Raw genomic sequence first — 15,544 nt, 5'->3', positions numbered from 1 at the left:
GTATGTCTGTTTACCGGTCGTCCTGTCGGCTTGTAGGACGGTTGCTTGTCTGTCGGTTGAGATGTCGGTTGGACGTTCAGTTGGTTGCATGGTTTGTCGGTCTGTTGATCGGGCAAAATTTTCGACAGCATTTTGACAAGGGCCATTCTGATTCACTTAACGAGAGACCTGTATGTAAAACGGCACACACAAATAGTCACAAAAAGAGGAAGTTGTAACTTAGCGTTTCTGGTTGACCCGTATCATTATAATGTCTCGGGCGGGGCCGCTTACTTGCCTTCGACGTCTCGGTGAAACAGCACTAGATATAAGTAGGATGGAAATCCGTCCTCTAACAAGGAGGCACATTGCATGCACTCTTAAGAATTCCTTCGTCGCCATATGACTGAAAAATTGTACGATTTTAAACCCCAAGCACTCACTCACTCACTCACTCACTCACTCTCTCTATGTATTGTTTTTGGATAATATTGTCGTCTTGGTCTGAAATCTTGGTCTATACAACAATGTTTAACATTATCAATAAGAAAAAGTTTTCCAACCACATTTTCTTGGAATCAGTGTAGACTTACATAAACATCGTAACTATATATTGTTTAAACCAATGAGTTATTATGGTATAACGCGTGTGGCAAGTAACCAAAAAACACAAAGACCATGGGATAACTTGAGCTTTCACCCATGATGACGAACGTCATTCCTTGGAAAACTAGCAGATAGTGATACATTTTAATTATCACAAAATTGTACATATTTATTGGTTACTCAAGTCAACAGAGGACCCAAGCAAAACGGGTTATCCTGATCCGAACAACTTTAATGTCATTTTACCATTTAACTGGCTACTTGAGCTAACAGACGACCCACGCAAGAGGAGTTATCTTGATCCAAGATACTTCAAAGTGAGCATACATTCAGCCACTAAACCTGAATTAATTGATAAAGTAGTGTTCCAGAAATCTTCAAAAATATTTTCAAAAGTCTACACGCTAATCAACAAAGCAAGTAACAAACAATCAATGTATGACAGTGGGGAAATACAAGCAAACGTGCCTGATACCTAACCAAAGGGCATCAGCTCTGTTCCGTGTTCAAAGGGCCAGTGTTTCTTTTAGTTTGACACTTAGCCAATTCGATGTTCGGGGACACAAGCGTCGCGTTTCAGCTGCCCTGCTCGTCTTCGTCTTGCACGTGCGTAAGCATTTGGCCTAGCTGACAGTACCGACTTACGGAATTTACCGAACATAGAAGGGCCTTTTTAATAATAGTAGACCCTTTCGTTTGGATTTTGGGAAGATATTTTCGTAATAAATCTGACTTTGCTAAGGAAAAGTGTTGCAAATTTACAATATTTTTCTTCAAGCAATGACTCTCCCGAGGTGGTTTTCTTGCCAGCTCACCCTGACAAGTTACTGCACTATCCTCCCCAACATGTACACATTATGACACGGGCAGCCGTTCCCTGATTCCTGCTCATAAATGTGTGGTTCAAAATGAATCAGTTTAACACTTAAACCAACCGCAAAATCCAATTTATTGCATCGATATCTGTCTCTCCACTATAAGAAACAACACTGACCACCTACAGCTGATATTCTTTTTTGACATGACTGCGAATTATCACGTGACAGTTTCAGCGCTGGTGATTGGCAAAGCTCATAGGGGCTTCTACAACATGGCTACTCGGAGTGAATTGTCCGTCGGTGCCATGTCCCCAGTGCTGAACATGCTTTCAAAACTTTACAGAATTTATTTACGTTGTTTTCTTTGATAACTGTGTTCTGTATCATATTTTTTGTGTATATACTGTGGCAGACTTTATGTTCACTTTAATGTCGTCTTACCATTTCATTGGTCACTCAAGTCAACAGAACACTAAAGCAAAAGGGGTTATCCTGATCCTAAGTACTTTAATGTTTTACCTTTTCACTGGTTATTCAAGTCAGCAAAAGAAGCACGCAAAGGGGGTTATCCTGATCCGAGACACTTCAATGTCGTTTTAGCATTTCATTGTTTACTCAAGTCAACAGACGATAAAAGCAATATGGATTATCCTGACTCGACGTACTTTAATGTCATTTTATATTTTCATTGGTTACTCAAGTCAACAGAGGATCCAAGCAAAAGGGGTTATCCTGATCTGAGCTACTTTAGCGACCCATCGTTACAAGAGAGGTTCTGCTCAACCTACCTCAGCAATATAGCTGGATATTGAAACAATCGGAACATTGTCATGGAAGTAAAAGATAATAACAAGTTTAAAAAGTTAACTTTTTAAAAGCCCTTAAAATATTTTACCAACATTATACGAACATCTGAAGGGCCGAAACGTTAAAGACTTGAAATCAAAGAATATGAGTGACTTAGGCAATATTGCAGCGATTGTGAGTTGTGAGTGGTATGACACAGATCGGGGAAATCATATGTTATTGTGTTATTCGGATTTTTCTGGGGTCTGCATGGCCAAGGGGGTTAGCACGGCAGCATGAAGCAATGACCCAGGAAACCTGCGGATGGTCGTGAGTTTTCACCGGGCTCTGCCCGGTTTTCTCCCACCATAATGCTGGTCGCCATCGTATAACTGAAATGTTCTTGACTACAGCGTAAAACACCAGTCAAATAAATAAATAAATAATGGCCTAGGAGTCTCCCACCAATAGCTGTGAGTTCAAATCCAGATCATGCTGGCTTCCTCTCCGGCCGCACATGGGGAGGTCTCTCAGCAACCTGCAAATGGTCGTGAACCCGGTTTCCTCCCACCACAATGTCGGCCGCTGTCGTATAAGTGAAATGTTCTTTAGTACTGCGTTTATCATTATGACGCATGTGCGTTATGTATGTGAAAGTTCATTGGTTACTTGGAAAGGGCCAGTGATTTACTCTGGATACTAGGATTCTTTGCACAAATTATGGATGGACAGAGGTCGTCAGAAACGAATTAACGAAACGCTCGATTGAAAATACTAAAAGATAAAAGTTTTGGCATTAAAATAAAATGGGTCATCTTGCATGCTGTGTACTTTACTGTCAAAACATTCAATTTAATGTATTTTGCTCAAAATAAGGTCATAATCTAGGCTTATCAGGTGGTTGGTTATCTGGATTTTTGTAAGAAATATATCTAATGTATGAGCCAAAACATCATCAAATAAAATTAAACTAAACAAAAGTTACGATGACTTATGATGCACCATTATCTATTTTTCTTTTCAGGTCAGTTCTGGCCCAAATGGATGAACACCTCTTTACATGGCGGTGTTTTCCCCAATAACCTGAATGCTGGAGCTGAAATGATCGCGTTACTGGTAGACGCCGTGTACAACTACACAAAAGGACAAATCCCTGCGTTTTTCGAGGTCATTAACGAGCCAGACACGCTTTACCAATACGTCACGTGGGACACTGTTATCGCGTTCCACAAAATCGTCGCCGAAAAACTTCACACAAAGCACCCGCTTCTCAAAGTCGGTGGACCGACGAAGACAGGGGCGGTTTCCAGTTTGGATCAGAAGGATTTCTTTCTCTGGCGACAGATGCGCGATTTCATGAACATGACGCTGGAACATCTGGATTTCCTGTCCTTCCATCCTTACAATTCGCTAAACTCCACTGGGAATTCACACGAATTTCATGGCATCAACGAAGATCGCTTAGTCGCTGTAATAGACATGGTAGAAAGCTACGCCAGTCTTCTGCAAGATGGGAAATCTGTTCCTATCATCACTAGCGAGTGCGGTCAAGGTCGCAGGTTCGTCGATTCGCAAACTCCTGCCTCCCTCGTGAGGTGGGATATGCCTTCATGCACAATTCCCACATGTTCACTTTTCTGAACCATCGAGGAGTGATGAAACAAGCGGTAGCGTTCCTCCTCGCACACGTGTCTGTCAACGCCAGCATTTTTTATCAAACCGGTAGGGACACGATCGTAGCAAAGGCTTATGGATTCTGGAAAATTTCGACGCCAAGAACCAATTTCTGAGATTGGATAGTCAGTACAATGGCGAAGAAAGAACGGTTTCTCCGTTAACCCTGTTCAACTCCCAAACTGGTTCCGTTTATGTTCTGTTGAACAATTACATGCAGAAATCACAAAACGTCGAATTAAACTTTTACAAGAACTGGGTCATTCCGCCAACCACGCAGTCTACTTGTTTGTATCTAGGTCCAGACAGAATTCCAATTTACCACGCAAACCAAACCGTTAAACTTTTTGGCAATACCATGGAAGTACCACCAGAAAGCACGTGCTTCTTTGCCTTATCGACCACCTTTGCTTACAACTTCCTCGCTTGACGTTCAACATAGTGTATCGACTGGTTGACCCGTAACAGTATAATGGCTCGGGGGCGGCTTACTTGCCTTCGGTAAGTCGTCTCAGTGAAGCAGCACTAAATAAAAGAGCGGTGTAAATCCGTCCTGCAACAAGGAGGCACATTACATGCACTTAAAGGATTCCGTCGTCGTCATATGACTGAAAAGTTGTTAAGTACGACGTGAAACCCAAAGCACTCACTCACTCTATAACGACGGTCAGGTTTATAGATTGGCTACAAGAAAACAGAGTACCCGTAGTAAACCACCGACCTCCGCAAGATACGTAGCAAACCTTTTGACTTAAAACCCAAAGTCGAAGCAGCCTGGAAGTAATTTGAACATCTGATTTAGAGCGTACTCTGTGATAATATGTACCACGCCAGTGGGATGTATTTGCAAAATTCACTGTTTCAGTGCGTTCCAAACAAGAACATTCTCCAGCTGTCCGTGGATTTATTTATTCATCATCGGCAGGTTGCCGGGAGACCTTCCTACGTACATTTACGACCTGAGAAGCCAGCATGAGCTGGATTTGAACTCACAGCCACAACATTATTGATCCTGAAAGTGCTGCCTTTAGTTAAAATGACATGCGTGACAAACCGACTACAGGAGACTTAACTACAGCAAAAACGAACACGGAAATACGAATCGTATTCGGTGGAATAAATATAGGCATGCGTTTCACACTTGCGTCGAACAGACCCGTAGTCATTTGCCCAGCGTGAGGTACGACGCATATCATCACAACGGGACAGACTCATAGTCTGTAGCTCTTCACTTGGCAATAGATTGAAGAATCTCTTGGTATATTTGCACATGACCAGAATATCCGTTGTCCGGTTTCAGCTTTAATAGATTAATATATTCCTCCGGAAGACCTGCTTGTCTTGCCCCACGAACGATGACGTCTTTGTACTGAGGGGATGGTAAACCATTGGCGTCCATTATCTCACCCAGCTGATAGCAGAAAGACCGATAGGTGTCGCCGTCTGGTGTCGTGACATCAACCTCAATCTCGCGATACTTTCCGAGATACACTTCTTCCGCTCTGCAATTAAAAAACAATTCGTATATAGGTTAATTTGACAATGAATACGTTTTAGGCCAGAGAAAATCGGTGTGACGTCATTGACGACGTACCTAAGAACTATATTGTCCATAATTCATGCGTCAAAACAGACATTCGTGTACAAGCCGTGAATCAAAGCAAGACGTCACAAGACCAATTCCCAAAACACCACCGAAGACAAACCACCGAAGAACTAAGAAAGCCCACCTTGCAATTTTAACATTTAACTGCAAGTAATTTGGCAAAAAAAAATTTTAAAAAGTAGGTGAAAATATTTCATTAATAACATGATATGTCGTATACAGATTTACGTATGTTTGTTTGATATCGTTGTCATATCACCAGACTATACAATATGTGCTTGCTTAGAATATGTGTTTGAAACTTTGCGCTGTTAGAACTGAATGTCTAGCTGTATCGTTGTTTTCTGACCATTTCTGAGCTACACTACATTTGTATAAGTTAAGATTTTTGGTTGCACCTTAAATATGCTTGACGACGATGCAACTACGCAAAGAATCAAACCTCTGTGATGCTACTGATTCTTACCGTGCCAGTAGCGCCTTATCCTCGGCCGTCACTTCCCACAGTACCCCCCAGAGCACCTTCCTCGGGGCTGAGTGGCACGTGGCTTTGCAACCTTTCCATTCCTCACTGTAGTAGTCGAAGCACAAGTCATAGTCCTAAAATAGCGAACGTTTCCCGCCTATAGAGTAATGCATGGATCCAACACATCCCATTAACCCTTCTCGTGACAACGTTACTTTTCATTTCATTCTCGGTGACAGTCATGATTGACCATTTGCAACCAATGTGTGGGACATTCGGTTGACCTATTTGCAGCTATACTGCTTATGACTGATCAGTTGCGTGTTCTTGATTGAGAGTTCGGGTCTAAGCTGCAGGTGTAGTCTGGTGTCCATCGCTGCCTTAATTTGCGATGACAATAGGCCCATATGGGCAAACTGGTAACGTATCACTCGTGTGCTTCAAAAGAACAACGGCTAATTCAGTTTCGGCTCCAACCGCCATAATGTCATGTCACGGCCAACAATTAGTCCATTTTCCGCATTTTGTTTGTGCAACGTTCAGTTACGCTTTTAGTACGATTTGGATGTCTGTCCGATACCGAATATGCGAAAGAAGGTGCTCTGAGTTCTACCAAAGTACAGCTGTATATGTCACATGTTGCAAGACATGTCCGAAGAAAATTGAATGTACATATGATGCTGAGTCCATGTTGTTACAGTCACAACTAAGTACATTTTCTTTCACTGAAGATGTTAAAATGAAACAAGATGTGTGTGAATTAAATCCACAGGCCAGAGAATATTTCCTTTTAGTAGTAAAGAAGAGCAATATGATGTACACAATGTTAAGCCTGGTGAATGTGATTTAAATGCTATGTCTTCACATAAGTATGGTTATGTAACTGATGTAAAAAACAGAAATTCTGCTTCACCCTGTTCCCCTCCACCAGACAATATGGAACAGAATGCTATCATGTTTGTTGTTCGTCACTTCAGAAAACTAGTATGTGACAGTAACAAATTCTCCGGTTATCCATTCGAGAACAGAAAGTTTCTGCGCCAATTCATTTTAAAGGTGGTCAAAAATACTGACACTGACGATGAGCGTATGAATTATCTGGAACAATTTATTAGTGGGGAGACAAACAAAATTTTGACTGGTTTCAGTTATTTGCCTGCCAATCAGGGCTACTACACAGCTTTGAAAGAGCTAGAAGAACGCTGTGGCGGTGATGAGGTAATTGCGCATGCGTTCGTCAAGAAGGCCTTAGATTGGTCACCTGTGAAAGCGGACAACCCAGCCGCTTTAGACGAATTCTCCATCTTCTTGTGTGAATGTGAAAACGCTGTGACAACTATTCAAGCCGTTCAAGTACTGGAGTATGCTGACAATATGAAGAGGATTGTGGTAAAACTACCCTTTTACTGCCACGACAAATGGCGAACACTTGTACTTAAGCTGAAATCTGAGGAGATCCCTGTTAAATTCCACCATCTTGTGAATATGGTGAAAGATGAGGCAAGAAAAACCAATGATCCGACATACTGATGTGATGCCATGCAGATTGACAAGGGACATGCGGCGAACAATCCCCAACGCTCAACCCGTGGCACTACGAACCGCAGAAAAGGCAGCTCCCGCACAAAGACATCAGAGACTGTAGACATTAAAGAAAGTAAGGATAATGGGAGCCAAACTCAAGAAAGCCATTCAGGGGAGATAACTAAGGATTGTGCATTTATCATTGGATATTTGTCATAAAATTCAACTATTGCCACCCCAGGAAAGATCAGCCTTTCTGAGAACCAAGGGTCTTTGGTTGCTTGAGACGAGGCCACAGGAAGAGCGACTGCTGTAGAAAGCTCACATGTGAAAAATGTCATGGGCAGCACCTACTATATGTCACCTTGACGAAAAGGATCTGAAAGAAATAAAGCAAGAAACGTCAACCACAAGCGAAAATTCTACTGTCAGTTGAGTCGTGTATGGGGGCCGAAGTTTTTGTTTGTTGAATGGCTGTGATTCCCGTCAAAGAAAAGTCAAAGAACAGTTCAAAAGCTATAGAAATGTACGCATTTTTTGACCCGGGAAGTAGGATTCCCTTTTGTACGGAAAAGGGAATCGTAGGATCAAAGTTTCGGACTTAATAGAAATGGAGAACTTTGTGGAACTTCCTAACACTTCCCAAACTTTATACTGTAGACAGAATTCCGGTGTCGAGGGAACACATTCCTACCCATGACGATGTATTTGACTGGCCACATCTAAGGGTATCGAGTATCCCCGAGATTAATGCGGAAGTAGGGCTGTTGATTGGTAACCACATCCCTGATGTCTACTCACCATACGACATCAGAACAGGCCCAAGTGGAAGTCCACATGCCATACTGACACGTCTCGGTTGGATTGTGTGGAATGTGGTATGTGACGAAGAAAGGCCCTAGAGGAATCGATCTGTAAACCGAGTCGACGTGGTGGGTATCCAGGAACCAGAACGCTTGAAGGAGCTCCACATCTTGCTTAAGCAGTCTATTAATCTAGATTTTCCGGAAAGAACCATTGAGGACAAAAGAGAAACCTCAGTCGAAGACAACAAGTTCCTGCAGCAGGTCAAAAACTCCATCAAACTCAAGAACGGTCATTACCAAATTGGACTGCCATTCAGGCAGCCAAATGTAAAACTACCTGATAACCGCGTTCAAGCCCTCCTGAGGTTGAGAAGCACAGAGAAACGCATGAAAAAAGACACCAGGTTTAAAGAGGATTATTAAGACTTCAAGTCTTCCAAGATGCAAAATGGCTATGCAGAATGAGTTCCAGAGAAGGATCTCAACCGTGACGATGGGACCCTAAAACCCTAAAAAACCAGGGAAAATGCGGATAGTATTTGATTGTGCTGTTGTGTTTGATGGGGTCTCCTTGAACAGTTTGTTGCTCCAAGGGCCAGATCTTACGAACAGCATGATTGCAGTTTTGATCAGATTTCGAAGACAGGATCGCCATTATGGCGGACGTGGAGGCAATGTTTCAGCAAATGAAAGCCCCACCAAGTGACTGCGACTGTCCTGTGGTGGCCGGACGCAGACCCTAGAACCAGTTCCTTACAGAATGGCGGTACATCGGCGCTGTGTCATCCCCCCGCTGTGCGAACATCGCCTTGAGAAAGTCAGCTGAGGAAAACGTCCGACAGTGCAGTGAAATTGCCGTTGAAACCTTTCTGAACAACTTTTACGTCGACGATTGCTTGACATCCACAGAGAATGAAAAAAAAGACGGTCAAGTTAATCCAAGATACGAGCAGTTTGTGCACCAAAGGCGGTTTCCATTTTAATCAAATGGAAAAGCATCAGCCCTGCAGTGTTGGATGCTGTCCCAGTCGAAAACCGCGCTAAGGGAGTCAAAACCATTGACTTGGACAAAGACGACTTCCCTAATGAAAGAGCACTCGGTGTGTATTGGAAAGTGCAATCTGACACGATGAGTTTCAAGGTATTTCTGAAAGACCAATCTGCTAACATAAGAGAAATTTTATCAACCGTCAGTTTGGTGTACGATCCCCTAGGATTTGCTTCACCCTTTGTTCTGTCAGCCAGAGTGATTTTACAGGACTTGTATCGCCAACGCCTGGACTGGGATCAGGAGATTTCAGGGGACAACCTGCAAAAGTGGAAACAGTGGTTGAACGACTTACCTCGCCTGGAACAAGTGGAAATGCCCTGCTGTTACCAGCGGGGAAGGTTCGGTCCTCTTTCCTGTCGACAACTTCACAATTTTGCCGATGCCAGCGATGTTGGATGCGGTGTCGTGTCGTATCTTCGAATAAGTGACACTGACGGCAGGATCCACTCTTCCTTGGTGATGGGAAATCAAGAGTGACCCCATTGAAGAATAACACCATACTGCGTTTGGAATTGACAGCCCAAGCTCTAACTGTCCGTATCGGCAAAATGATTCCCCGAGAACTTAAGCGTCCTATTGATAAGGTGTATAACTGGACAGACAGTATGTCCCTACTGAGGTACCTGGCGAATGAAACCAGCCGTTTCAACACATTCATCTCCAACCGCGTCACAAGAATTCGAGATGCAACAAAAACTGACCAATCGGGATATGTCGAATCGAAGATAAATCGAAGATAAGTTCTTGCAAAGTGACACTTGGTTCAGTGGTCCAGAATTCCTTTAGAAAGAAGAATGTGAGTGGCCACAACTCCCTAAACAGTCTCACGTTCTGCCTACGGATGATCCGGAAGTGAAGAAAACTGTAATGTCATTAGTGACCAAGCCCTGAAGTGAAATAATGGACCATCCCTTAACATACTTCTCCTCGTGGACCAAGCTAAAATGTAAAGTTGGATGGTTCCTGAAAGCCATGGACAACCTGCACAGACTGAGACAATTGCGGAAAGATCTGCGAGAGAAAGTTGCAAACAGCGGGCCCAATGCTGACAGACAGGAGAAAATGGTAGATGCCGAAATGAAAAGGCTCCACAAAGAAAGGGTATCAAAGGATAAAGGAAAGACAGAGACATTGAGTGTTGAAATTCTTCAAAGAGCAGAGTCTGCCATCTTGCGTTTCGTGCAAAGACAGCACTTCCAACCAGAGATCGATAGCCTTCTGAGGAATCCACCAAAAGCCAAATCTGACAGACTTCTTGCTGCAAGCGCAATTTACAAATCGGATTCATTTGTAGCTGAGGGACTTCTCCGTTTCTGCGGACGACTGAGTCGCGCTGAAATCTCGTATGACGCACGGCATCAGATTATAATACCTAGATCTCCTATCACCCAACTTCTGCTCCAGCATGCCCACAAGTCTGTCGGCCATCTTGGGAGAAACTCAATATTAGTCTTTCTACGTGAGAGGTATTGGATCATCGGTGCAGGACCAGAAATAAAGAAGCTCGTTTCAAAGTGTGTATTATGTCGGAAGTACCGAGCACAGAGAAGTGAACAACGCATGGCAGACTTAACAAAAGACAGGCTTACTCCTGAGACCACACCATTTGCTCATGTTAGGGTTGACTACTTCGGACCTTTCGAAATTAAGCGTGGTCGAAATATAGTCAAACGATATGGCGTGATCTTCACCTGCCTCACAATTAGGGCAGTTCATCTTGAGATTGCGCACTCTCTGGATAGAGACTCTGTATCAACACCATCAGGCGATTTGTGGCGAGACGGGGACCGGTTAGGATCATACGATCGAACAATGGGTCCAACTTCATTGCCGGTGAAAATGAACTCCGTGAAGTTATCAGTCACTGGAATCAGTCCAAGATTGAGAAAAATCTATCACAGCACGTGATAAGTGGATATTTAACCCACCATCCGCCTCAGATTTCAGAGGAATTTGGGAAAGAATGATTAGATCCGTTGGGAAGGTACTTCATTCCCTGCTGCATGAACAGGTGATCAAAATGAGTGATGAAGGTTTGCAGACGATATTCTGCGAAGTAGAGGCCATCCTAAATGGACGTCCAATCACGAATGTTCCAGACAGTGCGGATGATCTAGAAGCCCTCACACCAAATGACCTGAATCGATGAATCGACATGGCGAAAGTCTCCCTGTTGGGTTATTCGACAAGAAGGACAACTATATGCAGAGTAAGTGGCGCCAAATGCAACACCTTTCTGACACGTTCTGGAAACGATGGGTTAGACAATACCTACCACTACTGCAAGAACGGCATAAATGGAACGTTGCCCAAAGGAACCTGGTGTATGACCTTGTGCTTGTTGCAGACGATCAACCCAGAAATTCGTGGTGTTTGGGACGAGTTATCAGTGTTGTCGAGGACAGAAAAGGCTTTGTAAGAAGTGTAATCCTAAGGACGAAGTGTGGAACTCTTCGTCGTCCCATCAGCAAATTATGTTTCCTCCTTGAAGTTGATGGACAAGTATAAGCTTAATGCTTAGAGTAAAATTGTTAATGTGTCAGCATGAATGTTATCAGAAACTAATTGTTGGTCTTGAGATAATGTGTTATTGATAATTGCGTTCGTGCAGAACATTAATTAGGGGGCCGGAATGTAACGGCCAAGAATTCGTCAGATATCTGTTGTCGAAAATCAAAAGTTGCGCTTTGATTGCAGCTATTCATATTCTAACATGACAATATAATTCATGTCACCATGTGTTTAAAACCAATATTGTAGTAACTTATGAACAATGATGTTGTAACCAAGTGTTTCTAATCGAGACTGTAGTAACTTATGACCGATAATGTTGTAACCAAGTGTTTCGAATCGATACTGTAGTAACTTATGACCGATAATGTTGTAACCAAGTGTTTCGAATCGATACTTTAGTAACTTATGACCGATAATGTAGTAACCATGTGTTTCTAACCGATACTGTAGTAACGTATTGTCGGTTTCTAACCGATACTGTAGTAACTTATGACCGATAATGTAGTAACCATGTGTTTCTAACCGTTACTTTAGTAACTTATGACCGATAATGTAGTAACCATGTGTTTCTAACCGATACTGTAGTAACTTATGAACGATAATGTAGTAACCAAGTGTTTCGAACCGATACTGTAGTAACTTATGGCTGGTAATGCAGTGAGCATGTGTTCCTAACCGATACTGTAGTAACTTGTAAACGATAATGTAGTAATCATGTGTCTCTAACAGAAACTGTGGTAACTTATGACCGACAATGTAGTAACCATGTGTTTCTAATCGATATTGTAGTAACTTATGAACGATAATGTTGTAACCAAGTGTTTCGAATCGATACTTTAGTAATTTATGACCGATAATGTAGTAACCATGTGTTTCTAATCGATATTGTAGTAACTTATGACCGATAATGTAGTAACAATGTGTTACTAACCCATACTGTAGTAACGTATTGTCGGTTTCTAACCGATACTGTAGTAACTTATGACCGATAATGTAGTAACCATGTGTTTCTAACCGATACTATAGTATCTTATAAAGGATAATGTAGTAACCATGTGTTTCTAACCGATACTGTAGTAACTTATGACCGATAATGTAGTAACCATGTGTTTCTAACCGATACTGTAGTAACTTCTGACCAATAATGTAGTAACCATGCGTTTCTAACCGATACTGCAGTAACTTATGGCCGATAATATTGTAAGCATGTGTTTCTAACCGATACTTAGTAATTTTCAGTCGATAGTGTAACCATGTGCTTCTTACCCACACTGTAGTACCTTTCAATCGTTAGTGTATAATTACAACGAGGTCTACATGTATGCCGTTACTGTTGCTTACATGGATGCCAACAAAAACGCTGGAATTGTGTACAGTACAAAACTTTGGGACCATTTTGTAAAAATTCCCATGCCATTTCTTGAAGCCTTCGTGAAATTTAAGTGAAATTTGTACCGCTTGATCGTTGTAGAAACAGTTTGTTTTTCTCATTGCGATAATGGGATTTATGTTAAAATAAATTTGAATAAATGCTCATTTAGAACAAATACAGAAAGGTTACTTTGTTCGGTACTTCTGCTGTCTATTTATTGTATACAGGCCTACTGGGGATTGAGGGTAAAAAGGTATATTTAGGTATTGGGATATAAAGGTGGGGATTTGAGAAAAAACGAATTATGCGTAGCCAAACTGCAAAACTTCCATGTGGCATCTCAATATACTTATGGCTGGTTGTCCAACAAGTCTAGCCAGGCAGACTATCTTATCAAATCGCTAAGCACACATCACTACGGCGACGCATTCTGAATACCTACCGAGGAAATCTTAAAAGAGGTCGTATTTCACGGGATATATATACGTGAATTTTTTTTACTACCGGTATACTAATTTGTTAGTGTTTAAGCATTTACACGAACAGTAGAATAAAACCGTAACGGAGTAAAACTGAGCTGTATTTCACCGGTAATACGGGTGACCATTTGCCAGCTATCACACTGTCGTCACTGATCTGGTGTTACTCTGTATGCCGTAGACGTATTTCACCGGTTACGTGTAACCATTTCTCTGGTTTTATTCTTTGCTATGGTATTTTATATTACATCTCAGTCTCTCGTGTATGCTTACCTGTAACTTAGCAGGACCAATCACTTTAGCAGAGGAATCATTTCCCAAGGTGTGGTTCACCCGTTCCTCTAGCAGATTACTGGCGTAAGCAAAATATCTCAGTTTGATGTCAGCCATTTTGCTGCATGTATGAACGTTGTAATAATAACCTTCACATGACCTCCTCGAGATATTTTAGTCTCTGCTGGCCATGTATTTATAACTTTATCACCCCTGTAAGGCTTTTGCCATACTGGTATTTTCAGCAAAAGTATAAGTTATATGCTAGTCATACTGGCTGGGTAGTCTGGGGTTTTCGTTATGAGAGACCCCTACTGTCTCTGTGACGTAGCACTGTAATAGATTCCTTATTGCAACTAGATTGAAAATTCTGCTTACAGTGCCAGATCCTCTGCAGAAGGACGCGAGGGCTTCTCAGATATGTGCGCTTGAAGTTGTTTTAAAACAGGTGTAGCCGATGAAATACGCCAGCTAAAAATATTGGTTACCAACCATCGGCTTTGGGTAATTCTAAATCAGAGATGCCTAATAAATTGCCATTAACATCATTGCATTGCTTTACCCAATTCTGCTCAGCCAAGGCTCTATAGAGGGCATGTAATTTGCTACTGTTTACTCATTTGAATGAACAGTTAGAATAAAACGCTCACTGAGGTAAATTGACAGGAGACACTTCGTGTGACCGTTTGCCAATTATCACACTGTGGTCGCTGTGCTGGTTTCACTCTGTAGGCTGTAATTCGTTTATTACTCTGTGCTTACAAACAAAGATATGATTACATAAACCAACATTGGTTCGTGCATTGTTTGATATCAGGTTAAAGACTGTTTATCCTCGGGGAGAACGAGTTTCTTATTGCCTTTCAGACACAATACGTTCATGAAAGTAACGAGTAAGATAGACTGAAGTTAAGGAAAAATGTGCATGTGCGACACCCTGATTTCAAAGTCTGGCATAATCTAGGTTTTATCAATTATCATCTTGGTTTACGCATATTTTTAGTAATCAATATATTTTATTCAATATAAAACATTTTCTAAGCTCACTGGAAGTGTACATTCTGCAAACTACATGTAGTTCATGGATTGTAACCCGTTGTACGGCCCAAGGTTCATACAATGTTGTGTAAGGTAAGCCCCCAACATCCTGTAAAGGGACCTCAAAATGCATACCATGTTGTGCAAAGTAAGTCATCTAAATCCCGTAAAGGGACCTCAGGGTGTATACCGTGTTGTCTAAAGTACGTCATCTACACCCCGTAAAGGGACCTCAAGGTGTATACCGTGTTGTCTGAAGTAAGTCATCCACATCCCGTAAAGGGACCTCAAAATGCATACTATGTTGTGCAAAGTAAGTCATCTACATCCCGTAAAGTGACCTCAGGGTGGGTACCATGTTGTGTAAAGTAAGTCATCTACATTTCGTAAAGGGGCCTCAAGGTGTATACCGTGTTGTCTAAAGTAAGTCATCCACATCCCGTAAAGGGGCCTCAAGGTGTATACCGTGTTGTCTAAAGTAATTCATCCACATCCCGTAAAGGGACCTCAAGGTATATACCGTGTTGTCTAAAGTAATTCATCTACATCCCA

At 42.0% G+C, this 15,544-nt stretch overlaps 1 protein-coding gene across 1 annotated transcript; it reads right to left on the bottom strand.

Annotated features, from left to right (window-relative positions):
* Positions 1–5,091: 5,091 nt before the first annotated feature.
* Positions 5,092–14,071, bottom strand: LOC135476896 (gamma-glutamylcyclotransferase-like). Its single transcript, XM_064757040.1, has 3 exons — positions 13,955–14,071; positions 5,936–6,069; positions 5,092–5,365 (listed from the first exon to the last, which is right to left on the bottom strand). Exons 1-3 carry the CDS (start codon positions 14,069–14,071, stop codon positions 5,092–5,094), a joined length of 525 nt encoding a protein of 174 aa, XP_064613110.1.
* Positions 14,072–15,544: the final 1,473 nt, after the last annotated feature.

This window comes from Liolophura sinensis, chromosome 10, assembly GCF_032854445.1.
Source record: "Liolophura sinensis isolate JHLJ2023 chromosome 10, CUHK_Ljap_v2, whole genome shotgun sequence".
NCBI classification, from domain to species: Eukaryota; Metazoa; Mollusca; class Polyplacophora; order Chitonida; family Chitonidae; genus Liolophura; species Liolophura sinensis.
The sequence above is the reverse complement of the archived record's forward strand: the minus strand, read 5'-3'. Positions and strand labels throughout refer to the sequence as shown.

Coding starts and splice junctions, on each gene's coding strand:
- LOC135476896 (XM_064757040.1), bottom strand. CDS start 14,071: ATGGCTGACATCAAACTGAGATATTTTGCTTACGCCAGTAATCTGCTA. Junction 6,070..13,954: donor TTGGTCCTGCTAAGTTACAG/GTAAGCATACAC, acceptor TCGCTATTTTAG/GACTATGACTTGTGCTTCGA. Junction 5,366..5,935: donor GATAAGGCGCTACTGGCACG/GTAAGAATCAGT, acceptor TTTTAATTGCAG/AGCGGAAGAAGTGTATCTCG.